This window comes from Pteropus vampyrus, unplaced genomic scaffold, assembly GCF_000151845.1.
Source record: "Pteropus vampyrus isolate Shadow unplaced genomic scaffold, Pvam_2.0 Scaffold102, whole genome shotgun sequence".
Classification (NCBI taxonomy): Eukaryota; Metazoa; Chordata; class Mammalia; order Chiroptera; family Pteropodidae; genus Pteropus; species Pteropus vampyrus.
In genome coordinates, this window is record NW_011888883.1 from 4,341,602 (window position 1) to 4,368,793 (window position 27,192).

At 35.5% G+C, this 27,192-nt stretch overlaps 1 protein-coding gene across 5 annotated transcripts in view; it reads right to left on the reverse strand.

The window, feature by feature from the left end:
* BCKDHB (branched chain keto acid dehydrogenase E1 subunit beta) overlaps positions 1-27,192 on the reverse strand; it is a 182,409-nt gene that overhangs the window by 72,976 nt on the left and 82,241 nt on the right. Inside the window, exon 7 of one of the 5 annotated variants that reach the window (XM_023533449.1) lies at positions 24,018-24,051. The exons of the other annotated variants lie outside the window; for them this stretch is intronic. Within the exon in view, the coding sequence (XP_023389217.1) occupies positions 24,028-24,051 (24 nt within the window). The 3' untranslated portion in view covers positions 24,018-24,027. Of the gene's footprint in view, positions 1-24,017; positions 24,052-27,192 lie in introns of those variants that run through there. 5 annotated transcript variants of the gene reach the window in all.

A 27,192-nucleotide genomic window follows, 5' to 3' on the forward strand; every position in this document is an offset into this window, starting at 1 on the left:
GGTCTGTGTCAGTTCATATTCTCTTTACATTAGTTTTTAAATATTCATATTATGACTCCACTGACTTATATTTATGAGCAGCAATAACTCAATCAAAAATCTGTGCATAGATTATGTTGAAAATATTTTTTGAAAGTTACATTTTAGGCTTAATAACTTAACTCCCTATCATTACCTTAAAAAATTATATATGAGTGAACCAACCATCTGTTGTTGCTGCTTGCTGTAAACACTATAAACAAACAGAAACACATTAAAGAAAAAGACAGTCTTTAAGACACTAAGAGTAGTTTTCCAGGAAATAGAGTATGTGAGTGATACATGAAAATTGAGCCCTGGAGAGAGAGTTGTTGTCTCTTAATTGTACATAATCTCTTGGTTTACACAGTAAACATATGGCAGAAGGAGAAAAAATATAAACACAGAAAGGACACATGATCCGCCCTCCTATAGCAACAGATTGCTTAAAAATTATGAGCATTTGGTTACGAATATCATCTTAATAGAATTTTGCCTTTGTTACATATCCCTGTGACAGGCCTGGTGTTCTGGAGATATTTTAAATAAGTTTATACCATCCCTTAACCTTAAATAGGACTCATTAATACATAATTAACTTGTAAAATATCAATTAAGCTATTTGTTCTATTTGCATGTGCTTACCTGAAAAATAATAGGATTATTGTAAAAGATTTCACAACTGCCATGGCTATTTAAACCTAGTGGATGAGTTGAACTCAAATTAGTTGATAGATATATTTTTAACAAAAAGAAATCTAGGTTTTGAAAGAGCAAAATAAAATAGGATTTCAGAGCTTACAAAACGAAAAGTCATCAATTTCAATAGTTCCAAATACAAGAAATCCACGGTCCACAAAGTTAAATGCCTTAACCAAGGATACTACCTACTTAATGGTAAAGCCAAACAAGAATCCTAATCTCCTTCAACAACCAGAAAAAATTCTTAAATAGTTATCAAATAATTCCTAAGCTTATAAACAATCTCTACATTCATCAGTTAAACCATAAAAACTGCTGCTACAACTACTAAGCACTTTACACAACAATCACATTAAATCCTCACAACTCTGAGTGGGCTTTACAGATGAGTCCTCAGGACAGAGAGGTTAAGTAACCCAAATATACACAGGGAGCCAGTAATTAACTTGGATAAGCATACTCTATCCACTGCACTATGTAGACTCTCGTGGCATGACACTCATAGTTAGTTACCATACTGTATTCACTCCATCTTCCCTATAATGTGTAAGACTGGATGAACCCCAACTCATCTCTGCTTCAAATGATAAAATATAGTTGCTGGTTTCAAAGTGGCTTTACTCATTCCATTCAGATGACAGCGGCAGTAGTACACAGAAAAGGCCCTCGCCTTCCTCAGCCATCCAGATACCACTCTTCCTGTCTTCAGGATGAAAAGCGACATAAACACCCCTAAACTCTGATATTTTCTCCCTTTCCCCCGCTTTTCTCCCATTTCTATTAATCAAGGGCTGTGATTAGATTTTGAGAAGGTGGGTATAGTCCTGTGAGTAAGGGCTGGATACATGTTGCAAAGGCTTTTAAAGCCATATTTCCCCTTCCTCCATTTGGTAGAACAAGAATAAGATAGAGGCTGGAAGTCAATAGTCACAATTCTCAAGGCCTATTAATTAAATTGTGCAGCAGCCACAATTTAATAAGAGCTTATGAAGAAATGCTGAAAGATCTATGAAGAGAGTAATGCCACCATGATCTAAATTCCTAGCCTCAGCTCTCCCCCCAAATGGAGTGTCAAGGATACTAGACTGTGAGGAAGGGGACCAGCGATCAGGAGAGAAACAGAGGTAAACAATCGAGATGCTAAACACCTTGGGCCACTCGCTGCACTACTATGAACTGTAATACAGAGGTAAGTGTGCGATGTGAAGAAAGAAAAGTGAAAAAAAAAAACAAAACAGGACAAAATCCCTACCCTTGCAAAATTTATACTCTAATATAACAATAGCGTCATTTTGGAGCAACACATTACAGCCAAGTGCTTACAATTAACATACCTTGTAAACGTTTCTGTAAACTTGAGTAATTCTAAGGAGTGTTTTGAGCAATAAGTTAATTCAGTTGGCATGGGAGGTAATTTATTAAGTTACTTTCTTATATTCTTTTTCTTTATGAACTATAAAAGAATGTAAGCTTTTAAATATTAAGTATCTGCTCTTATGTTTAATTTTTTTTACATTCGAATTACTACAACAAGGTCATGTTTGCTACACCTGAATGCCATCATCTCACCTCCATTCCCTAAGAGTATTCTTAGTTAACTCTTGGATGGTCTGTCTTAAAATGTTTGACACATAAGAAACTAACAGCAATTCCTGTGAAATGACTGTTATAACCAAAAGCTATTACACTATTGGAGTACAGCTTCCCCTTCATTTATATATGATGCACACATAGAGAATACAAGATTTGATTTGAAACTAACAGCTATCTGTGCTTTTATGTGCAGTAGATGGGTTAAAAAAAAAAACTATGAGATTACTTACTCAGTCCTCCAGGATGATTAAGCTGCTTCCTAAATAGAAATCAGGATAACTGCAGAAGCAAATGTATTTTTTGGATATTTTGGAACAGAAAAGCTAATGTAGCTCCTCCTAAAATGCTTTACATAAACAGAGAAGAACTTGCTCTAGTGGCATTATCGAGCCCATGGGACATTTAGCAATGTTGGTAGACAGTTTTGGTTGTCACAATTGGGGGTTGAGGGATGGGGAACGGAATGCTATTACCATCTGGTAGAGACCAAAGATGCTGCTAAACATCTTACAATGCACACAACAGCCCCCACAACAAAAAATTATCTAAAATAAAATGCAAATAGTGCCACTGTTGAGTTGCTCTAGTCTAAGATTTTCACTGATTTTCAAAACTGTAATTTCCAGAAAGCCTATCAATGATATTAAGCACATAAATATCTCAACATCTATTTGAGCAGTCCTCCCCTACCAGCATACCTGTTAACAATAGAATAACCATAAGTCTAGTAGTTATTCAGTAGGAAATTCATCTTCACTTTCTTTCATTCACTCTCTTGGCTTCGATCACAGTCTTTATGCTAATGACTCCCAGGTCTGTTACTGGGAGTCACAGCCTCTCTCAGGTATCACACTCTGGGAAACCACAAGCTTTTACCATATCCAAAGCTAAGAGCAAACCCTCACTACACCCTAGCCCTATGCAACCCTCCCCTCCTTATCCGCTCCATCTCTTGTATTCCCAGCCTTGGCGAATGGTACCTCCATTGACTGGTACTCAAGTGAGAAGCCTAGGCACCCTGGGCTCATCCCCCTTCCCCATACTATCACTATATTTTGCACATAATTGTCACTTGAGCTAAATATTGGATATGAATTAATTTATAAGTAATAAGCCCAAAGAAGCTGAGAAAAAGAGAGAGAGAGAGAGAGAGAAGGAGGGAAGGAGGAGAAAAAAACATGCATCAGAGAATGTAGTTCAGTATAAAAAAGCATTACATTTGGAAGCAGATCTCATGTTTAAAAAACAGTCACAGGCTCCAAAAAAACCAAAGAAACCCCAGGACATGACTTAAACAGTGAAAAAGATGCTGAGATAACAGAAGACACTGACCAGCTAGGGTGCTGACTCTGAAAAAAAATTAATTTCTTTTTTAAAAATCAAGCTTTACAGGCATGAATGTCCCAAAGCATTGAAAATAACAAGATAAAAAGGAAAAACAGAGTAAGTAAGAGAGTTAGTAAATATTAATAACAGCAACAACCTAACAATCGCATAAAGCTGAAGTTTGCAATGTTTACATATTTTATATCATTTTATTCTTTGAAAAACTTTGAGGCAAGTAAGTCTTATAATTACTTTGCAGAGATATTTGGGACTTGCACTGATAAAACACAGAGGTTTTAAACAGCAATTTAGAAAGAGCTATGGATTGTTCTGAATGTTAAGTAGCAGAAGGCATCAAAACTACCTTGACACAGCCAGTGTTCAAGTAGTCCTCATCACCCCACAGACTTCCACTAACACAGCCATGAGCAGCAATTCACAATGGTAATTAAGAAGCTGCATTTTAGAAACTGAACAGGGGTCACTTCAAGAACCATTTCTATTCATCTTACGTCTCTCAATATAATTTGGTTGGTTGCTGACATCCTTCCACAGTCTCCAAAAGTACTGACAATGTGCTCTGTTGTCATAAATGAATCATTCTGTCTGTTTGAGAGAGAAGATTCCGGAAGGTTTAAATAAACTGTAAAGACATTGAATTGAATCAGAGAGGGGTCAGAATTTAAACTTTGACCAACAGTTTCCCCTCCATGTCTAACATGAGCTCACCTGTAACACATCTTTGACAAAATAACAATTCTGTTTGTAAATATGGGTGGATAGATATCAGCTTGACTCATTATCACGGGGCTGTAAATGATTGCGTACTCCTCTTGTTTGCTGTAATTCAGGTCTAGGCAACAAGAATTATCGGGATAGTATTTCTAAAATATCATTTAATTTGTTTTTCATTCTTACTGAAACAGCTTCTGCTTTGGGGGACAGGCACATAAGGCCAGAAGCAAAGACTTTGTTGTTCAGTTCTAACTTTCCAAATAGAATTTTTAAAATGAGATCAGCAGAAACAATTGTCTTGAAACCCACACACTCTATTGCAAGAGCTTGAGATACAAATGGTATGTTTTAATGTTCCAAAAGCATTTGGCTTGGAACATTTAGAATTCAGAGTTTATATGAAAGTTACTCAGATTATGGCAACAGCACAATATGATATTAGCGCAGTTTTCCTGGCATCAAGAAGAGAGACAAAAGTCGATTGGCTGGTAGAAAGAGGTAAAGACCAAAGTGTCCAACTAGAGTTTAGATACCATCTGGGTCTTGAAAGTGTATGTATGCATGTGTGTGTATGGAGAAGGGTGAACAGGAGATGGAATAGTATGGTGGTAAAAAATTCAAATGGACTGAGGGTTATCACAAATATTAGGGGCTTATGCCTAGCCTCCTATCTAAACATTTCTGGGAGAACCATTTTGGTGGGTCCTCCAAGTTAGTGTGGGGTAGATACCGCAGAGAGCCAACAGTGGTAAAATTTGCCATGGCAGAATGGGATTGAGAGGTCTGAGCTGCTCTGTCTTCCTGGCTCCAGTGGGATGTCAAAGAGATCCAAAAACATTCCCAGGGCCCCTTCAAGAAAGGTCTGGTAGAGCTTTCCTTGCATTAATGGAGCTAAGGGGTGGGGATACTGAGCATAGAGAACTGTGGGGCCAGTCAATGAGTCAGCAAGCAGTCATCACAATTTTATCTAACCAAAAAAAATCAACCATAAGATGCCACAGCTTATGCCACAGCTTTTGACACAGCAATATGGGATCACGTGAAGAAAAAAGCCAAAGACTGAGCAGGAGGAGACATGTGGAAAGGCCAGGCAGGCCCAAGGAGCACATGAAAGTACTGCTCATTCTTCATGGCATTCTTCTAAGTCAACCAGAAGTCAATACTTTGTCCAACAGTACAGAGAACTCTACACTAAAGAACAGTTATCTGCTATTCCGGTTATTCCAATTCTATTAGACTCAACTAGAATCTGTAATTAACAGAACAAATAAAGAGTATTGGAACTTATAATGATCTCCATAATGTTTTTATCAAGTATCTAAACAGTGACCACATGCAGTGATACACCCAGCAAGGAAGGAAGCTCAAAATGCTACAAATGAGTGTGTCCCAGCTTCTGGCTTCATCTATTTTTTGTTTCCTAGACTTTTTGGAGAAATTTTTTCTCCTTTCCTATAGAAAACCATTCTTCAATTTTACTTCAGAAGACTACCCCCCTAAAATTGTTATTTGTTCCACCCCCATGTCCCCACAGCTACCTTTTGATAAACATTTTCTTGGCATTATCAGAAAATACTGAAATAGTTGGGTCACTTACCTCTCTCTCCCACGAAGACAGTATGAACATCCTTAAATTCTCAGTCTCTAATTCAGGAGACTTTCTGCATTAAAGTGGCAAGCACAGTTCTAAGCACTTTGCTTACATTAAAATTCAGTTCATCATCAAAGTAATCAAAGAGGATAAGGACTACTATGATCATCTCCATTTCAGAGATGAGGAAACGGATACACAGAGAGGTAGAAAAATAGAACTGAGACTCAAACTTGGGCTGTCTGGCTCCAGAATAGATGCTCAATAAAAGTTTCTTAAATTAAACTGAACCCAACCTAGAAAAACTGTGATTCAGAAATCCAAAGTTCCTTTCCTGCAGATACTGTCTTTGGTCAGCATATTTTAAATCAATAGTCCATGAGAATCCAATTAAAGAAACACTGTATCTTTTGTTTAAATAATTTGTCTGTTGTATTACAGATGTCTTTCTTCCAGTGCCATACTCCTTCACTTTTTCCAAGATATCATTATTTTCTTGAGCCAAAAATCATAATATAATGATTTTTGTCAGCTTCCACAAAGCTAGCTTTTTGGTAGAAAAGAAACTAATTTTTTCCATGAACTGTTAAAAGACATTATTCGTTACTATTATAGTAGACACACACACATAAAGTACACACCAAATGCCTGTTAGCCATTTATCCTTCAGAACAAAGAAATCTGTTCTCTATTTAGATAATAACAAAACAAAAACATTTATGCCTAATTCTTTTAACGGTAATTTTAATGGAGCTTTTTTTTAATATATAAATGTTGGAGCCCTTCAGGATTTGATTTATGAGCAACCCCTTCTAGAATCTCTATGGGATATTACCTCGAAAGGAAGCTGAATTTTCTAATGTGTTTGAAAACTACTCATTGTCTAGCTATTACTTCTACTATAACACACACCTTTAGTTATGCTATTTTATGGTTCAAGATATATAACTACACACACACAGGCACACACACTCACAAACACACACACTAACCTTGAAACTCTGCCCTTCCCTCTCTATATCTCTCCAGTCTTCACTTCTATGTGTCATCAAACACTTCAGCCTTCCCCAAATATCAATATTTGACATATTTCCTAATTATAGTTTCCCCAACATAAATATCCAGTAGCTTCTGTCATTTTACAGATTCAGGTTTATAAGTTTAGGGATCAGGAAATAGTGCATTTTTTCATAGACACTTCACTTACATTTAGAGCTTGTCACACTTTACTGAAAAAAAAAAAACTGAGTCATTCATTCATTCCTATATATATTAAAATAGGCAAATATAAACATATTCTTCATAATTCTAATTCTCTATACTTACACTGAGACCTATTTAAAGTAAGATTATTAAAAATATAGATACTTGAGGGCTTTTCTCACTAATTCCTACCTGTTACCAAACAATGCTTAATTTAGCCTGATTTTACCTGGATATGAATTTAAAATGTTCTTTCTGTGCATCCTGAATCTTCTTAAACAGATATATACACATTCAGCTCCTATCACCTCATCGAGGAGCAAAGTTTGTCACGAACCACGGGGCTTCCAGCTCCTTACTCCTTCCCGACCAGGATACTCCTACCTTTGGGATTATACCCACTGACGTTCCAACCTTTGTGTTAGTGCTGAAAAGCAAAACATAATAGCTTTTGCCTGGGAATGAGCAGCCTCCGTATCACTGCCCTAATATCTCTGTACTTCCAGTTGGGTCTTAGTGCTTGGTCATGCTCCCTTTTGCTTTTTCTCTTATATTTTATCCTATTAGCCATTCTTTTAGTGACTGAATCCTGCCTAGTAGTCTGTGACTGGGGTGTGGCACTAGAGCCCTGATATTCCATGCCTGAGTCCTTTCCCCTTAACACCTGATCCAGAGATACAACCCTATGCCTGATAACGAGATGCCAGTCTCTACCACCTGCCAAACAGTTCTCTGCTCTGACCCCTGGCTGAACAGTCAAACTATAAATCTACCTTTACCCTTATTTGACTCAGGTCTCTAGATACCTACCTCAATAGTATACTTAATCTGTTCTCTTCAATATAGTGTGAGACCCCATTTCTGGACATTACACAGATTTTTCGAGTCTACTATTTCTAAACCCTTAATGTACTAGAGCTGGTACTCAGTATCCCTAGTCTAGTTACTAACCATCACCATCTTCCTCTTCCACAATCTCTGCTTTCAGAAGTAGTCATGTTTTGTAGTCTCGGGTGACTAGTGAGTAGTGTAACCAAGTAATGTACCATCCAAACTAAAACTGTTTTGAGAAGAAAGGGGATATTATTAATAATTACTCTGGAACAAAAATTACGCTGGGCAAACTGGGATGTGCAGCCACCTACAAAGGACTGAGCTAACATGAGCAGCTGACCAAAAAAAAAAAGTCAATTTGTAGGCTGACCAGCAGCAACCTGTAACGTGTGAGGCTAATTAAAAAAATTACTGGATCAACATCATAGTTTGCAACTTAATATAAGATGTACAGGAAAATTGCCAGTTGGTAGCAGGTACTATAGTTGAAAGGTTGAATCAGAGCTAAAGAAACCAGGATGATTAAGAAGCAGGTGAGTGGAAAATGAAGAATCAACTGAACATCAGCGAGAACTAAAACCTGCCGAACAAAGAGCACCAAGACCTGGCTGGACTTCTCCCAGACTCCTATTTTACCCACACAATACTATCTGAACTGCTGCTAGGCTAGCTCTCAAGAATTGTAATTCTTTTAATCAAAGTTACTTGACCAAAATGTACTCCTCAAATGAACTTTCAACTATCCCTCTTGAACACTTCTTCTTATACGCCCAATTTCATTTAATAGAATCATCATTTAATTATCATCATTCCCAAGCCTCTTTTCCTTCACTTCAACTTTACTTCATTTCCTCACTTCCCTCAGTCACCAGTTTTGGGACCTGCCTCAGACAGCTATAAAACCAAACTCTCTTCTCCATTTTCACTGATGCTATTTGGTTCAGCCCCCTCAGTATGGTCTCTCCATTTTAGGAGCCTCTGCCTCCTCCAAACTGCCCTTTCTATTACTAATTCTTTCAACCTCCATATAGTTCAGTTTTCAATGATACTGTTCCTCTGGACCAGTAACAGGAAAAGAAAATGTAATAGGAAAATATAGATCCTATTCATCACAGCAATTAAATCTCTAAGGTATCTACGAATAAATCTAAGCAAACATGAGCAAGAAGTGTGTGGGAAAACATACAAAAGGTTATGGAAGAACATAGGAAGGCTTGAATAAATGGAGAGATAAAACATATTCATAGAAAGGAAAAGTCAATATTGCCAAGATGTCATATTCCCCAAATTATGTATAAATTAAATACAGTTTCCATCAAAATCCTAACAGGTTTGTGTGTGTGTGTGTGTGTGTGTGTGTGTGTGTGTGTGTGTGTGTAACTTAACAAGTTAATCTTCAAATTCCTGTAAAATACAAGGACCAAAAATAGCCAAGAAAAATTGTGAGGAAGAGCAAGCTGGGGAAATATGCCCTGCCAGATAGGAAGATTTATTATAAAGCTATATTGTTAAGACAGTGAAGTATTAGTGGAAGACTCTAAAGCAATGCAAAAAAAAAAAAAACAAAAACAAAACAGAGAGCCCATAAATAACCCATGAGGACATGAAAATTAGATACTGACAGAAGATGAATCACACATTCATGAAAAAGGACAGACTACTCAAAAAATGCTACAGGGTCAAAAATAAAACAGGGTTCCTACTGTAAAGCCCACTAAAAATATCTGATGTAATTAAAGGCAATTAGAAACCTAAGTTTGAAAGATAAAATTTTAAAACTGTTCAAAGAAATACAAAAGAGTGTCTTTAAATTGTGATAAGGATTTATTTGAGACCAAAAAAAAATCACAAATTCTAAATAAAAAGTTGAATAAATCTGACAACAAAATCTAAAACTTTTGTACATTAAAACACACCATTAAAAATTTTATTTCAAGCCCTAGACTGAGAATGGATACTTGTAATATTCATAGAGTTTTCTTATCCAGAAAAAAGAAAAAACTCCACAAACTAATTTTTAAAAATTCCCCAATAGAAAAATGAGAGAATTTTTAGAATAGGATCCAGAATAGCCAATACACTCATAAAAAGATGTTCGATTTCACTAGTTATTATGGAAATTCTGATTTCAACCCAGTAGGATACCATTTCACAGTTTCATTATGACAGGACATCTCACATACTGCTGGTGAGTGTTTAAATAGTACCACCACATTGTAAAACAAATTGAAAATATCTATTAAAGTTGAAAATACAGATAAAATATGACCAAGAAGATTCATCTCCAGGTATTTGTGAAAGAAATAGTGCATGTAGGCACAAGGAAACACAAACAGAAGTATTCCCTGAAGCACCGTACATAATAGAGAAACCATGAAGACAACTTATATGAGAGACAACATTAATGAGAGAACAGATGAATCAATTTTGAAATATTCATACAATGGGACACTAGTAGATAGAATAAATTAGAAAAGGTATATACATATATGTGAGCAAACTACTCAAAGCTGCGCTCTTACTGGACCATTCCCATCATGCTCTTATTTATCCTACCTCTTTAAAATAAAGAAGAAACCAACATTATATTGAGTCCACGTCCATCATCCTATACCATCCTCCTTTGCTTCCACTTTGCCAAAAAACTCCTTTACAATTTTCTACATTAGCAGTTTTCAATTCCTCTCCTTTTATTTCTCTTAAACATACCTCAGTCAGGTTTTTTCCCTAACATTTCACTAAAATTTTTCTCAAATTCACCAATGACCTCTGTGTTGATAAACCAATTGCTCAGTTCTCAGTATTTATCTACAGATCCTATCAACATCATTTGACACAGCTGGCCATACTCTCTTCTTTATTTGGCTTCCAGGATTTCATATAGCCTTGTACATCCTACCTCAGTCTCCTCTGCTGGTGCCTTCCCTTCTCCCGACCCTGAAAGTTGGAGGGTTCCAAGGTTGCCTCTCTATTCTCTATCTATACCCAATCCCTTGGTGATCTTATCCAGTCTCATAAATTATACCATCTATCTGCTGATGACTCTCAAATGTATATTCCTAGCTCAGAACTCTTTCCCAAACTTCAGACTCATATAAGACATATGAAACACAACACAGACGAAATTCAGTTGCTGATCTTCCCTTCACAAAGCATATCTTTGCAGTCACCAACAACTCCACCCTTCCAAAAGCTATGGTCAAAAAATTTGAATCAACTTTGACTCTTCTTTCCTTCTCCTTATAACCAATCTGTCAGTAGATTCCATTGTCTCTGCCTTAAAAAAAAAAAAAAAAAAAAACACCCAGAATCTGACCACTTCTCTCACCACCTCTACTGTTACCTACCTTGGTCCAAGCCACCATCATCTCTCTTCCAAATTGCAAGTCTCCTAATTGGTCTCCCTGACTGCTCAAAATATTCCAACACAGCAACATGATCAAGACTTTTGCAATACATTACATCATTTCACTCCACAATAGCCTGCATTTCACTCAGAGTAGAAAGCGAAATACTAACACTCCACTCTCCAACAACCTCTCCCACCTCATCTCTGACTACACTTGCTGTCACTATTCATGCTCCAGTTACACAAACTTTCTTGGTGTTTCTACTAAGCACACTTCTGCCTTATGGCACGTGCAGTGACTCTTCCCTCTGTGTGGAACATTCTCTTCCTCAGAGTGACATTTTGAGATGCCTCTACACGCTGACATAAATACCGAAGAGTGTATATTCACTAAAGAGAAACAAATTTCCTTTCTCAAAGGTGGTCAACAATTACCTGTTGTTTACTGAATAATTTAGAGATAATCTCTTCAAAACCCAATTCTCATTTTTTAAAAAAAGAGTTAGTTTTCTAAAATCTTCCCAGCCAAAACAAAACTTTAAAAAATATATTTAAGTTTTATAATATATATACTTCAACTAGATATAAAATGGTTTCTACTGAAGAATTTCTTTTCCTTTTCCCCATTCTTTTTTCTGTTTTACTCCTTCCTTTCCTCACAGCAGTCTCTCCAATTGATGGAGATGATAAGAACATTTTTTTCCTGATGTAAACAATAAAAGGCAACATATTCTGAGAACTTTGGTTCACTAATTATTTTCCTATTGGGTCCTTTTTTAAAAAATTTTATTTTTCACAGTTGACATTCAATATTATTTTATGTTAGTTTCACATGTACAGTATGGTGGTTAGACATTTATGTAATTTACAAAGTGATCCCCCCCAATTAGTCTACTACCTACCTATTAGTATACATAGTTAGCTTACTAATTATCTTGATTTTCAATTTCTGATCTGGGCCAGGAAGTTGAAAGATTGTTTAATAGTTAAGCATATGAGTTTTGGAGTCTGAAAGCCTTGAGTTCAAGTCCTGAACATGTCAATTTACTGACTAATGTGAACGTGTGCAAGTTATTTAACCTCTCGCAAAATGGGGACAGACAGTACAGGTTTCCTGATAGTCAAAAGGAGAGCATTCCTATGAAATTATTCCTAAGCTGAAATGGCATAAAGCAAAGAAGCAATTATCATTAATTTATATGGAAAAAAATTTGTGTCTTCTCAGATTCAAAAAAATAACCTACCAAATTATACCAATTACATTCAGTTTTATGCTAAGCGTTAACATTTACGAGCTCTCTTAGACTTTTCTGATACCTTTAGGAGACATCTTGCTAACAGCCGCACAAAGTAAATCGAGATAAAGCACAGATGCTCACACAGTTCAAAGCTATGGTGGTTTAATGCTGAGTGTAGTTACTGGGAAAGGAGCTTGGTGGCGCCACTCTCGCTGCTTGGATTGCCTGCTGCCTCATTAATGGCTTGCTGCAAAACAAACTCTGAAGGCTATTTTTGCTTTTTTGCGTTTTCTAGTAAAATCAAAAAATCCTCTTTGGATTTCTTTCAGTTAGCGAAAACAGGTACTAATTTTGTAAAAGTGAAGTGATGTGAACTTTCGAAAGGCAAGGGATATCTGTAATAGCACTTAACTCTAGAGGATTACTGTGAAGAATAAATAAGGTTATAAATATAAAACGTTTAAGGAAATTCCTGACAATAAACACTAAGGAAATTTTAGCAACCATTATCACTGTTTCATGAATGATTTTCTACAAGCTTGATATTATAAATAACTATGACAGGTATTTTCTGCAACCACTGGGATTACTGAGCATGTTTTACTAGAAATCACCTACATAGATCTTTTGTAGGTGGTGTAGTGTGTAAATAAGAGTAAATTGAAACAATCTATTCTGCCCCAAGTTATCAGAATCACTGAGTTGTAGGTTTAAAAGGAACTTTATACCTGGTCACCTAGTTCGATTATTCAATCGGCCAAATGCTTGATTATGCTCAGTAATGATCTTCTTTCTGGCCCATTTCTGAGCATTCTAGGAAGAAAAAGCTCATTATTTTCTTAGGCAGGCCATCTATGCAGAAGGTGCTTCCTTATACTGAGCAAAAACCCGTTGCTCTAAATCATCTACCAAAGGTTAAATTTATCTTAATTATCTGCCCAAACTATAAAGAAAAAAGCTAAACTGTCTACACCAACTTCTACCTTCAAATATTTGAAAAACACTTCAATTCCCTTAAAAAACATTCTCAAAATGAAATATCTACAATATATTCTACAATAACATGGCTTGAATTTTCTCGCTCTTCTGTCGGTTCTCTTCCAAACCCACTGCAACGCATCTCAATTCCTCTTAAAGTAAATCTGTATGGGAAAAAATATTATTTTACTTCATGTTAAAAGCTGACCTTAGAAAAGCACAGATTCTTTTGCAAAATATTATATTTTCCAGTAAATGATAATGATGTCCATTACAATAGAGAATACTTCTTTTAATTTTTTTCTAGATACAGACTCACATACATGTATGCAATACATACAAATAAATGAAACAGTATGGATTATTGGTTAATGGCACATACTCTGAAGCTGGATAAACTGGGTTCAAAGCCTGGCTCAATCTTTGATGTGAATTCTAATTATTAAACATGGGGAGAATTATCTAATCTCTCTGTATCTCAGTATTTCACTGTAGCTACCTAATGCTGATGTGGTAAAGAATAAATAAGTTAATAAATGTAAAATGCTTGTAACTGTCATATAATGAGGGCTTTAGCTTTTTTCCCCATGTAAATAACAGAGAGCCTTGGGCTATATACGGATATATATAAGACCAGGAGACCTAAAATTATATTTATATTCATAGATGAAGTTTTTCTTTTTCCAGCTAAACTGAGACCTAGAGCTTGAATTAAATTTAAGTGAATGCATATATTCTGAACAGTGGACTATGATTTTACATTTCAAAGCATTTCAACACTGACCACCTAAAAGGCTGTCACCTGTAAGAGCACAAAATTGTATGAAACAGTCCTTCTTTCAAACAGTCCTTGGCTAAGCTGGTAATACACATGTAAATGAATTACCATAACATGGATAATGTATTAGTTGTATGGATAAAGTGCTATGGGAACACAGCAATGCAACATTAAAGACATGAGGCAATAATTTGCACCCTAATTTTCAACAGAACACCTAAATGGCTGCAGAAGAGCAACTATTTTAAATATTTTGAATAAACTATTACTAATAAATTAGTTTTACATTTCACATCCAAACTCTAAGGGCTGCAAAACCAACCATTCCATATGGAGCACTGGTTAGTTGCCTGGTTGACTATAGCCAGATCTTACCAGCAACTAGCCACTGATATCCAGGTTGCATGGATAAACAGAGCCATTCCCATCTGCATGGCATGACTGATCAGTGGTTCCCAGTGCCAGTGCTCACAGAAGCATCAATTCCCAACAGAGTTTCACTGCTCTGTAGAGCAAATCAATTGTTGTTCTGTTGCCTCCTTACACCGTATAAAGCTCAAAGATGACAACACTGAGATTGTTCAAGAAGCAGAATGTGACTCTAAGTTACCCTCTTCCACTACTCCATAAGCACCTACAAGGAGAACTAGTAGGACCCAATTTTATTCTACATAATTCTTTTTACAGAACCTACTAACTGCCATTGGCCTTTAGACAGAATTAATGTGGCAATCAACTGAGAAGAAATATAAAGATCAAGGATACAGGCTTTGGAATCAGATTAACCTAAATTCAAATACCAGTTTGGACACTAACTTAAAAATAATCTCATCTATTTTATAGAAGACACTATTCTAGAAAATGGCTTTTATATTTCCAGTGATTAACCACAGGTTAGTTACTCAACTTGTCCAAGCACCTGTTCCTCAAAAATAAAATAGAAATTATACCAACTATCCCTTAAGGTTGTGAGGATTAAAAGAAGAGCAAAGATAATGTGCTTCAGCCAGTGCTAAGGATTAGCTATTGCTGTTACTGCTGTTGCAACAATCTGCTCTGAAAACTAAAGAACAATATAAATTTAAAATATCATTTTTTATCAAGTTACTAATATATTTAAAACCTTCATCACAGCTCTGAATTTACATATAGATAGAAGCTGAGGCACACCATTCATCTCTGATCACAGCCAACAACAAAAATCTAAGTCCCTAACAACCAATCTCCAGCTAAATAGCTATAATGTTCGTTTAAAACTATTTTCTTGGTTTCTTCATATAATAATAATAAAGACACAAGATTGTAGGAGTAACACTATGTCCTCTATATAAATATTATTTATGTTCTGTTTGACTTATTGGAGCTTAGTATTTCAGGAAATAAAAGGTCTAACTCCTTTTAGAAGCCTCCGAATAAAACCGGATATACATTTAGAATATCATGAAAAGGAAAGAGGTCTAACAAATTGAGACTTGACAGCAGTACTCTATTTCACTGGACATTTGGCAAGCAAAGTAGATAAAATGAAGAGATTAAGAACTACAAACAGATATGGCATTTACCTAAGGAAATTCTAAATAATCCTTCTGAGCTAAGGAAGCCTAATTTAGATAAACAGAGTTCACAGTAATGAGCTGTGTTCTGAAAATAGCTGGGAACTCCCAATAAAGAGAAATAATCCAGTCAAGTAAGAACACTGATGACCTACTCCAAGATATAAAAGAATGTAAATGTTTAGATAAAAATGACTAATTTTGATTTCCAGTTAATGACACCAAGTAGGTTTCATTCTCTAATTACAGAATTCTGTTTTATAAAAGTCAGACTAAATTGATTTGGAAAAGGCCACTGCTCTGGATACAGCTAGGTTGATAAACATTATGAGCCATCTTAATGGATTACAGTGGAAATTAGAACCTTTGAAAAGAAAATGGAATCAAATTTTTATTTGTTACTGGAACTAGGATATGTTAGGCTTGCTAAGACAATGAGATAAGAGCAAAGATTATGCCAAAATAGAAACAATGATTAAGTCCAAGAAAGTACTTAGCACTTAAAAACATTAAAAAATAAAAAAGCTATTACCATTACGTATTAGTTGGGGGGTGGGTGATCAGGAGAAGTGAAGGAATAATTTTAAAAACAAAAGACAGTAGCAAAGCATAAAATGAAAATATAAAACAGTAAATTCTACCTATGGTATTGTTATATATTATGCAAATTACACATTCACAGGATGATATGAAAAATGAAAATCATGACTTGATTAAAGGAGGAACTCCTGGGTAATTACTGTCTTAAATTTCTGTTGTTTTTTAATGTGCTTGCCATAAAGTAAAAATAAAAGAGAGCAAATACATTTATATATTTTTTTACATAGTACATATATAACGTACATATACATGTATGTTAGAGAGAATATAAATATGTATGTATATAACAGAAAAAAAGGAATTCTATTTAAGGGAGCCTGATAGTGAATTCTTTGATGAAAGAACAGACCTTTGGGAAAATCTTGATAAACAAATATCTAAATCTATATAAGAGATCTACTACATAATCATAATTAGTTATTAGTTGTAAGAAATGCCTACTTTTCTCTCTCAGTTCAACAGAACTAGTTAGTTACCATTATGATGTAAAATCTCTCGTTGATGCAAGGGTAGAAATCACCTTCATGTTTTAATAATGTGTTAATAGCATGCTATCAATTTAAAAAATATGCTTTTGAAATGCAGTAAGTTATGATTCTAGTTACATTTATTTCTAGTTAAGTGTCCCAACATTTGGATGCATATTATGGGTAAGCATTGTGTTGGATACTATAAAATATTGTTATTTTTTCTTCTTGAGGTATGGATTCCACAAAATGCTCCATCACTGATTTGCAGTTAAATAAAAATTTCAGTTGAAGTAGTAAAATAAATTAGTTTACTTTGTGTTACTCTGATAGTTTTTAATATTCTTTAAGTGACCTCAACAATAGCTCTAGAGTTTTGTCCCCATTATAAATTTACTTTTCTATGATATTATGTTTTCTTTGATTAATGACTCTCCATCATTAGTCAAGTCTCTAATCTCTGTGAAGGCAGGAACGATGTTTATTCTGTTTACCATTGTATCCTCAATAGCCAGGTGCCTGAAACATAGCAGGTCCACAATATATATTCTTGGAGTAAACAAATGAGTGACTCATATTATGTATTTAAACTGTAATATCTTAGAAAACTATTAAGTTAATAAAGAAGATGGAATATTCGCATAAAGTATCATCTTTCGCTCCTCCAGAATTCTGTTACACAGAACACAACTGATTGTAGAAGGAAAAAAAAATGAGTATTTTCTAGACAAAAGATATTGTAATGTCTGTATTCTATAGCTCACTCACACTACTCTTACAAAAGTCCTCTCCCGTCAGGTCTATGGGATCTCAGTTTGTATACAGGCCTATGGATTCCAGCTCTCTCTTTCCTAATCAGACAAAGAGATAAAAAGAGAGAGAAGGAAGAGATACAGTGAGAAAGAAATATTGCCTGACAGCAGAGGAGAAAACAGACCACTATAAAAAATATTTTACCCACGCTTCCTTGAAACTTTGACATTCAAAGCACAGGGCAGATATCACGAACTGTCAACACCCAGTCCAGAGATTCGAGAGGCTTCGTCTTAATTAAGATGTCAGATTCCTCTGATCAGCACGAGTTCTAAGCCAGCTGCTAGACACCTTAGAGATGGTGGTGTATGTTTAGAGACAGGGCGTGGATGAAGGCATTGGTGGCCTTGTAGATAAAACACCAAAGATACTATCCATGAAAGAAATAATTAATTAGCTGGATTTCATTAAAATTAAAACTTCTGCTCTGAAAAAGCCTGTACCAAGAGAATGGGAAGACAATCCACAGATAGAGAAAACATTTGCAAAAGATAAACTGACAACACCAAATCCTGGTGAGGACATGGTACAACAGGAACTGTCATTCCTTGCTAGTATGAATGCAAAATAGTACAGCCACTTGGGAAGACAGTTTGGCAGTCTCCTACAAAACTAGACCAACTCTTACCATAAAATCCAACATTCAGGCTTCTTGGAATTTACCTAAAGAGGCTGAAAATTTATGTTCACACAAAAACCTGCACACCAATGTTTATAGCAGCTTTATTCATAACTGTCAAATCTTAGAAGCAACTAAGACAGTCCTTTAGTAGGTCAATGGGTAAATAAACTGTGGTACAATGGAATATTATTTGGTGCTAAAAAGAAATGAGCTGTCAATCCATGAAAAGACGTAATGCATATTACTAAGTGAAAGAAGCCAATCTAAAAAGGCTACATACTGTATGATTCTAATTCTATGACACTCTGGGAAAGGCAAAATTATGGAGACAGTAAAAAGCTCAGTGGCTGCCAGTGGTTGTGGGGGTGGGAAGGAGGGATAAATAAATCAAGCACAGAGGATTTTTTTAGGGCAGTGAAAATAATCTATATGATACTATAATGATGGATATATATCATTATACATTTGTCCAAACCCACAGAATGCATACAATACCAAGAGTAAACCATAAGGTAAACTATGGACTTTGGGTGATTATGATGTATCACTGTAGTTCATCCTTGATTCTTTTTAAAACAATGTACCATTCTGATGAGTGATGTTGATAATGGGGAGGCTGTGCATGTATAGCAGCAGGGAGTATATGGGAAATCTCGGTACCTTCCTCTCAATTTTTGGTAAACCTGAAACTGCTCCAAAAGAATAAAGTCTTAAAAAGAAAAATCAGAGAGTATCATAAAAGCTAGGGAATTGGTGGTGAATACCTCTACACTTTAATTTTCTGAAAGCATTCTGGTATCTTAACCTAAACAAGAATTTATGCAGTAATAACCCTGAGTTAAAAAAAAAACAAACAAGTAATCAAATATTGAAAGGAGTATTGAAAGAAGGCAGTGATGCATATAGTGTGTTTTTAGAATGCTGTCCATCAAAACAGTGATTTTTTAAATGTAGAAATTTAATAGCTCAGCATCAAATAAAAACATTTCAAAGGATTTTTACCATATCGTTTTATAAAACTGAAACCATACTTTCTATATTACCCTAAAATCTGCTTTTCTCCTAAACAATACATCATAAACTGATTTCCAAATCTATTGATATATTTAAACTAGTTATTTTTAAACATAAAATTCCATAGTAATGATACACAATAACTTATTCAATTATTACTCTACCGATGGTCCATTCAGTTTGTTTCCAGTTATTCACAACTACAAACAAAACTGTAATAACTATTCTTTCACAGCAATGCTGGTCTGCTCATGCTTTTATTTCTACGAGCAATAAACTAACATTTTTAGAGCACATGCTAGGCGCCAAGCACTTTAATACCTTATTTGCATTATCTGATTTAATCTTTCCAACTATATATGAGGTGGCACTATAATTATCCTGTTTTACACAAGAAGAATACAGGTTATAGTGACATCAATCATTTTTCGTATAGCTACTGGCCATTTGGTTTCTCTTTTCAAGAACTGTCCTTTTTGCCCTTATTTTTACTGGGTCTCTGTAGAGGCATTTTGCATGTTATGGATGTTAGCCCTTTTTCTTCATATGTTTTAAATATTTTTCACAAATTGCCATTTTTCTTTCTTTGTTATCAAATTTTGTTTGTTATCAAATTTTGTAACTTTGCCATAAACAAAATTTCATTTTATATTTAGGCAAATCTCTCTCTTTCTTTATAGCCTCTACATTTTCTGTCTTGTTTAAAAAATATCTTCCAATCTTAGTTTATATAATATTCTCTTAAATTTTTATTATTTTATTGTTCAGCTTTTATATGTAAATCTTTATATACCAATAATTTATTTTTATAAGGTAAGGATTCAACGTTATTTTTTCAGATTAATATAAACTTTGTTAGCGCCTTTTAGTAAATAAAATGTCCTTGCCAAATAACTTGAAATATCATCTTTGTTGCATATTGTGTTATCTATCTGAGCACTATTTTCAGATCTATATCATGAGTGGGAAAACCACAGTTGAAAAATAAATCCAATCACACCCATATAGTTGCTTTCATGCTGTAAAGGCAGGGTTGAGTAATCAAGACTAAGACCATATGGTCCACAAAGTTGAAAATATTTACTATTTGGGCCCTTCACAGAAATAACCCCTGACCTACATGTTAATTGCTAACCATAGACTAACACGGCTTTGCAGTAAATTTAATTTCAGCTAAGGGAAAATCCCCTTCACTGTTCTTTCTGGGCTATTTTGAGGCATTCGCTTTTCGTTAGGCAGTTAAAAACTTTAAAACTCCATTAGGATTGAAATTGGGGTTGTAGTAAATGGTGTTTATGTGATATTGCTTTGCCATCCAAAACACAGTATGTTCGAGTCCTGTTTTAAGGCCTTCCATAAGACTTTATTGTCTGCATACATTCACTTTCTTTCTTATAAAATGTATTCCTGAGTATTTTATGGTTTATTTGTTTTGATCATGAGTAGGCTCTCCTAGTCATTTTCCATTTCTATTTATCAGTAGTATAAGGAAAAACTATTGAATTTTTTTTAATACTCATTGTATACCAAGCTTCCTTTCTCAATTATTTTATTAATTCTCAATTATTTAGTTAAAGTCTCTTGGGTTTCACAAATGTACAAAAATGTCCTCTGAAATACAAATAATTGTTTTTTTCTTTTCTATATTTAAACCAATTTTTAAAATTTCTAGTTTTACATCGTTATTCAGGTCCTCCAGAAGCGTGTTGATTTATAATGGTGAGAGCAGGAACTCCTATATTGTTGCTGACCTGGCGGCTGGTTCCTTCTACAGCTACACCAGCCTTCTGGCTGTTGTTGCTCTAACAGGCCAAGCATACTCCTACCTTAGGCCCCTTGCACATTAATGCTGCCTACTCTTCCTCCCCAGATACAAGCATATCTTGTTTTACATCAGATGTTACACTTTTTACAAAGAAGGCAAGACCCTCCCACCAGCAAAAACTTTGCAACTTGCTTTACTGTGGTGGTCTGGAACCAAACTTGCAATATCTCTGATGTATACTTATATTTACACAGCTTTCTTCTTTGTTTATGTCAAATATCTGCTCAAAAGAATCCACTTCAGAGTGGTCTTCCCTGACCAATTGTGTAACATAGCACTTCCTTTCACCTCGCTATCCATTTAAACTTCATTGTTCTTCATGAAATTTATCATGACCTGACATATGTATGTATATGCATACATGTGTGTGTATGTACACAAACACACAATTTGTAGATGATCTCCCCAATAGAATCTAAGCTCCAAGAAGGCAAAATTTTGTCTGTTCTGTTTGCTGCTATGTCCTCCACTTCTAGAACACCTATAAAGTACTAAAAGGTACTCAATGACTATTTGTCGAAGGAATAAATTGAATGAATACATAATTTTAACAAGCCTTTAGCATATCCTAGTTTGGCAGGATGTCTTCTATAGTGTTTTAGTGAAGAGTTCTGGACACAGGACTACTGGGCAGGCACCATACCTCCCTGAGGAGTTAGTTCTCAGGTTCCCAAAAGCTTTGAGGTCCAGGTAATCACATTAGGTCTCTCCACTGCTGGAATTTTCCCCTCCCATCCTGCAGAGAGGAGAACAAAGTTCTGAAGCCTTCCGAGAGCCCAGGCTAATCATTATCCGAGTCATGAGTATTCCTCAAATCTCTGCGCACATGTCTGTTCTGGCTTGGATCTGATCTGAAGAGCAACAGAGGCACCGAAGACTAGTTACAACAGATGCAGAGCCCTACACCTCAAGCTCATCCAAATAAACACAAAACCCAGGTATAAAAACAGTGTGTGCAGAGAAAACATCATTTCAGGACAAGTCCTTTAGCTGCCTCCCACCCACCCCCCAAGATTCTTCTAGAAATTCTGAAGCTGCTGTTTTTTAGGTGGTTGAGAGGAAGCTCAGAGGCACAGGTTTAGAGTCCACCTTTCCAGAATTCCTCCAAGGAACTGGATTTCACTCTACTGTATTTTACATCTACTATATGTAAAACATAATTTATTTACATAACTTGATCAATTACTAAACATTTAGGAAATGAACCACACCAAAGTACACTATCTACTTAAAAGTTTTTGAATGTTGGAAACAAAAACTCTGTAACAGCTCAGATTATTAGTTCACTGAAGTTTATAGGTTTCATCAATCAATGCCTTTTCTAAGTGATCCCAGAAATCATGAAAACAAAATTTGAATGTATACTTAAATCATATATTCTCACCTGAAAATGGAAAAGAAGTTTGCTTATTTTTAACAGCATGGCTGCTTTCTTATCCATCTAGGCGTTTCCCAAATTTTCCTGGAGGAGGTCACTTTAAATTCATTCCTCTACTGTTGAACATTACATCTGGCCAGGGAAAATGTCTTACATACTTTATAATACGTTATTTGGAAAGCTGTTGCTGTTTGTTCAGAGAGTACCCCCATGTCATTCCGAAGAGCCTCATCACCACATATGGTGGTTGGAAAAAGCAACCACTGTGTCATCCCACAATCAGAAGAAATATTTCCAACCCTCTACAGTGGGTTCCTTTAATCGCTCACGAGAATAAAAAGCAAGGGAACTACAATGAGTCACAGACTTACTCTTATTAGATACTAGTTCTACCATTAGTAGAGTGATTTTTATATTTTTCAAAACTTTCTCACATACTTTAGCCTGGTACCTCAAGTACAACCCTTTGAGGTCTACAAACATAGGATATCCTTTAAGGAGTTTTATTGCCCACACCTAAGAGCAGGCTGAATTATTAACTGCAAACTGCAGCTCGGGTTGCTCAAGTGTTTAGGTTTACAGGGCGCCCAAATGTGAGAAGTTCAGTGTTAATGGGCTAATAGGATTTTAAAGGCATAATAGGAATAGCCTTCTAGGATACCGAAACTGAAATTATATTTATGTAAACTGGAATCCAAATACTTTTTCAGGATGAGCATAATTCATCCACTGTTTTGTTTTGTTTTGTTTTTAAACACAGCTAAATTAAATCAAAAAGGAAAACCCGAAAGAGATGAAATAATCCTGATGCAACTTAAAATTTTTGGTTAACTAGATGATTTTGAAGGGTCACATGAATTTCCATGAGACTCCCTGAAAGGATTTTAAGAGTTTAAGTGATGAAACAATCCTGCAGTATCCTGTGAAATTATTCAATGCTATGATTTACATGAACATAAATACTGTATTTTCTGGAGAGACTGAAATATTTACACAAATTAGATCAGACATACATCTTTTACTTAACATAGACAATCTGGAAAACATATTGAACCTATTTGGGGCATTTGGTTTAATTTATTCTCGTAAACTGAAAAGTCACCCCATCTATATTAACTGAAGTATCCAGATAGATGTTAAGTCACTCAAGAAAACTCTTATTACCTTTTTTTGTTATTGTTATGTAATTTTTTTTTAAGTCTAAGGAGAAAAAGAAAGTCTCGGTTGTACAAAGCAGGGAAAAAACAGAGATTGACCCATTTCTCAAGGTCATCTAGCAACCAGAAGAAAACCAGGGCTTAGGATCCCTCCCTCTCCAGGCCACAGAGTTCTGTGTTTTAACCAGATCTACAGGTGGCCTTACAGCCTGGGGGGGGGGGGGGGGGGGGGGGGGGGCGGGGGCAGGCGGCTTCAAAAGTCAGGATAGTCCATTTCCTAGTAGGAAAAGAAGGAAAGAATGTAGCAGGTTATCCTTATAAAAGACTAAAGGCAGGCCCCATGCTACAAAAAAATCTGACAGCTCCAGCTGGAAGCCTTTCTCATTCATTCTCTAAAACAAATTAAGTAAGCCAAGCAAATTCAACTTCTTATTGTATATTTCTAGTAAGTGACTTTGGGGAGACACCTGGTAAAATCAAGAAAAGGAGAATATTCATGACTCAAACCCTATACTTACTTGTCAAAGGACCCAACATGTACCCCTAACATCTTCATTTTGATTAATGAGCCAAAAAGGGATATAAACTGTTCCTACTTTTATAGCCATGGCTTGGTAAGATGGCAAGAGGCTTTAGTCCAACAAGATCATACATGTTCTTTCTCAAGATTAATAATCATGGAAGTTTCAACAGGCCTCCCTTCCCCAAGGGTGGAACTGTTACAGACCACAATTTACTTGAGAGATTTTGGGTTTTAACATCCTTTCCTTGTAATGCCAGAACCTTCTCATTGAATGTCTTTATATACAACATATTATTGGACTAAATATCCTACAGCAGCCACACATTTTAAAAATTACCTCATGAAAAAAATAAGACTATACAGAAGAATGTTGTTATCATAGTCACTAAAGAATTACTTGTTTTAAAATAGATACCACAAAAACTCTCACTGCCATAATTTGACAAAATCTATCAGCTACACGGCCCAAATTTATAGTAAGGTCAATGTACATTTCAATAACTTAATTTTAGGATTAAGAGTAAACAATATTTTATTTACAAAAATATCATTGATAAATGGCTGAGATCATCTAACAAAACACAGTTAACATCCTAGTAAAGAAATAGGTGAGTAGTTGGTAATGAACAAAACAATGCTAATAACAATATCAAGTTTTTTTTAAAAGCTTGTAACTACCTAGTGGTATTGCCCCAAATGTTGACTATATGAAGAATAAGTAAACGATGTGGGCAAATATGGAGAAAACTAAAGTGCTGTGTGTTGACATGAAAATGTTGATGAAATTTTAGTGAACTAAAAGTTTTTGACAAAAGATGCAGTCTTTCATAGATACAAAATATCCTTACAAGTTCATGCAGTGACTGGTCAAAGAATAAAAGTATCTAAGTGCCCTTCTAACAGAAGAATATTCACTCAAGTATTATTCCCAATATTATGTACTCTAATATGCCCTATATTTTAAAGTGGGTTATTTTGCAAAGCTGTTTTTTAAAGCAGTCATTTTAATTTCTTTTTATAAGGACACCACACTCTCAACATGCTATTTGTTTTTAACTATAACATCCCTGACATAAGTGCATCTGTTTAACATATCCAATGACATGGAACTCATGACCTTTTCAAATATTCCAGAATAGAAGTATAAAAAGCACACATCTCCTGACTTCATGACAGAAGTCAGGCCACAGGAGACAAGTCCTAATAAGCATTCGGCTAGACTGACAATATATCAAGTATCATTTTTAAGTCATCTGAAGTTAAAAAGGTCATTGGACATTGAGAGTATGTCCAAAGAATAGCAGTCGGTACAATGAGGAATCCAGAAACCAGAAGATTTAAGTAACAGTTGAAAGAGATGGATGGAATCTTTAGCCTAGAAATGAGAAGACTATGAGGAGGCTTAGAAGTTGTCCAAACATTTGAAGTCATGTAGTAGTAGATACAAAAATGGTTTTACAAAAGAGAACAAGAATCAATAGGTAGAAGTTACAGAAAAGCAAATTTCAGTTGAAAACTTTCTAACAACTATAACTGCATGACCAGGGAACTGCCTCATTTAACAGAAAGACTGTAATAGGACCTTGAATGACTATCTGTCAGGGTGTTACAATGCAGGGCACAGAAAGCTAAATGAGGTGGCTTCCAAAGTTTGCTCACTTTTGGCTACTTCTCTATTCCCCTAAAGGACCTTGAGCAAAACAACCAATCTCTCTACCTCTAAAGCTGTGCTAAAGTTGTAAAACTGTGGTACTACAATAGCATTATAAGTTTATGGTGGTATAAGAGAGGAGGAAAATATCTCTTACAGTGATAATGAAGCATTAAGCAGCCCTATGCTTGTGATACACATCAAATGACCTGATTAAAATGTATAAATAAGGGATGGAATAGTGACGATCTTTATAATGCACACGATGGGAGGATAAACCCCATGAAAACCTTTAAAGCCATTAGGGAAGAAAGAGCATAAAAGTCTCCTGAGCAATACCACAAAGGCAACCGCTGTGACTCGAAAGCAGAGTGCAGGTTACCCGTGAGTCTAACTCCCAAAGAGCAGCTTAGCCACTGGAAAATCCGGCTCTAATTCCTAGTTGTGAAAGCTTTTCAACTGCCAGATTTTTCAGTCACATGGAAATGGAGCTTGTCAGGCTTCCTTAAAATTCCATTCTTCAAAATTAAGTCTCTCATCCCTAGAGAGATTAATTAAAAACAAAAACCCATAATTCCAACCATTTACCATTCGGTCAGAAATACTAATGAGAAACTAGACTCTCAGATAAAAAGCTTAATAGATTAGTCAACACCCACTCCACCCTTTGGAACCGCCTGCCCAATCTCTCCTGCAGGAGTGTAACCACAGTGAGAGACATAAGAAAAATGTCTCAAGTGATTCACACCAAGATTAACAGTTCCAAGCCTCAGCAAAGAGACTCGTAGTATTGCTGCTACACATGGTATCTCTCACACCTCAATATCTCAATCTACAAAAATGGAGGATTAATCTCTCCCCCTTTTTTCCTCCCCACCAATCCAGTTAGTTTGGAAAATGTCAGAGGGATTTAATACAAAATAGTATCAGTTACATGATTAAAAGAACTAAAGAACAATAAGAGCCACGGGAAAAGGGTCATTTTATTAGTTTCCTAATGTGACGTGAGAAATCAGAAATTAATAGGAAAATGCCCTAACAAAAGATCGCTACATAGCATTATTGGTAACGTGAATTTAACCAAAGGGAAATTAATGATTTGAAGCAAAGCACTTGCAGCTTTTAGAAAGAAACTCAGCAAGAACTCATTTATCTAGCACTGTAGGAGCTGAGTTATTCAACATATATGAGAGTTCACCCCACTCACACCTTTAAGCAATAATATTGCATTTCAACCACAGTAT